General features: G+C 69.5%; 1 protein-coding gene across 1 annotated transcript in view; it reads right to left on the bottom strand.

Annotated features, from left to right (window-relative positions):
• Positions 1-302, bottom strand: part of SLC35D3 (solute carrier family 35 member D3) — a 4,601-nt gene that overhangs the window by 2,641 nt on the left and 1,658 nt on the right. Inside the window, exon 3 of the mRNA XM_021710397.1 lies at positions 3-296. Within this exon, the coding sequence (XP_021566072.1) occupies positions 3-296 (294 nt within the window). The remainder of the gene's footprint in view (positions 1-2; positions 297-302) is intronic.

Here is a 302-nt window from a genome sequence, read left to right on the forward strand (position 1 = left end):
GAGGGCGCGCCGTTCTTGAGCACCAGGACGCCGACGAGCATGGTGACCAGGGGCAGGCAGCGCTTGAAGACCACGTACATGGGCAGGCTGAGGCCGCGCAGGGACCAGAGCGTGAGGCTGGACTGCAGCGTGGAGAGCACGGCGACCCCCGCGAAGGAGCGCGCCAGGCTCAGGCCGAACGGGGGCACCGCGATGAGCCCGAGGCGCCGCAGCAGCTCCAGGCTCAGCGCCGCGGTGGAGCTGGTCAGGCACTGCACCAGGGTCAGGAAGGAGAACCGGTAGCGGCTGATGAGGAACTTGAG

Source organism: Carlito syrichta, unplaced genomic scaffold (genome assembly GCF_000164805.1).
Source record: "Carlito syrichta isolate Samal-C Ts95f unplaced genomic scaffold, Tarsius_syrichta-2.0.1 Scaffold288863, whole genome shotgun sequence".
Classification (NCBI taxonomy): Eukaryota; Metazoa; Chordata; class Mammalia; order Primates; family Tarsiidae; genus Carlito; species Carlito syrichta.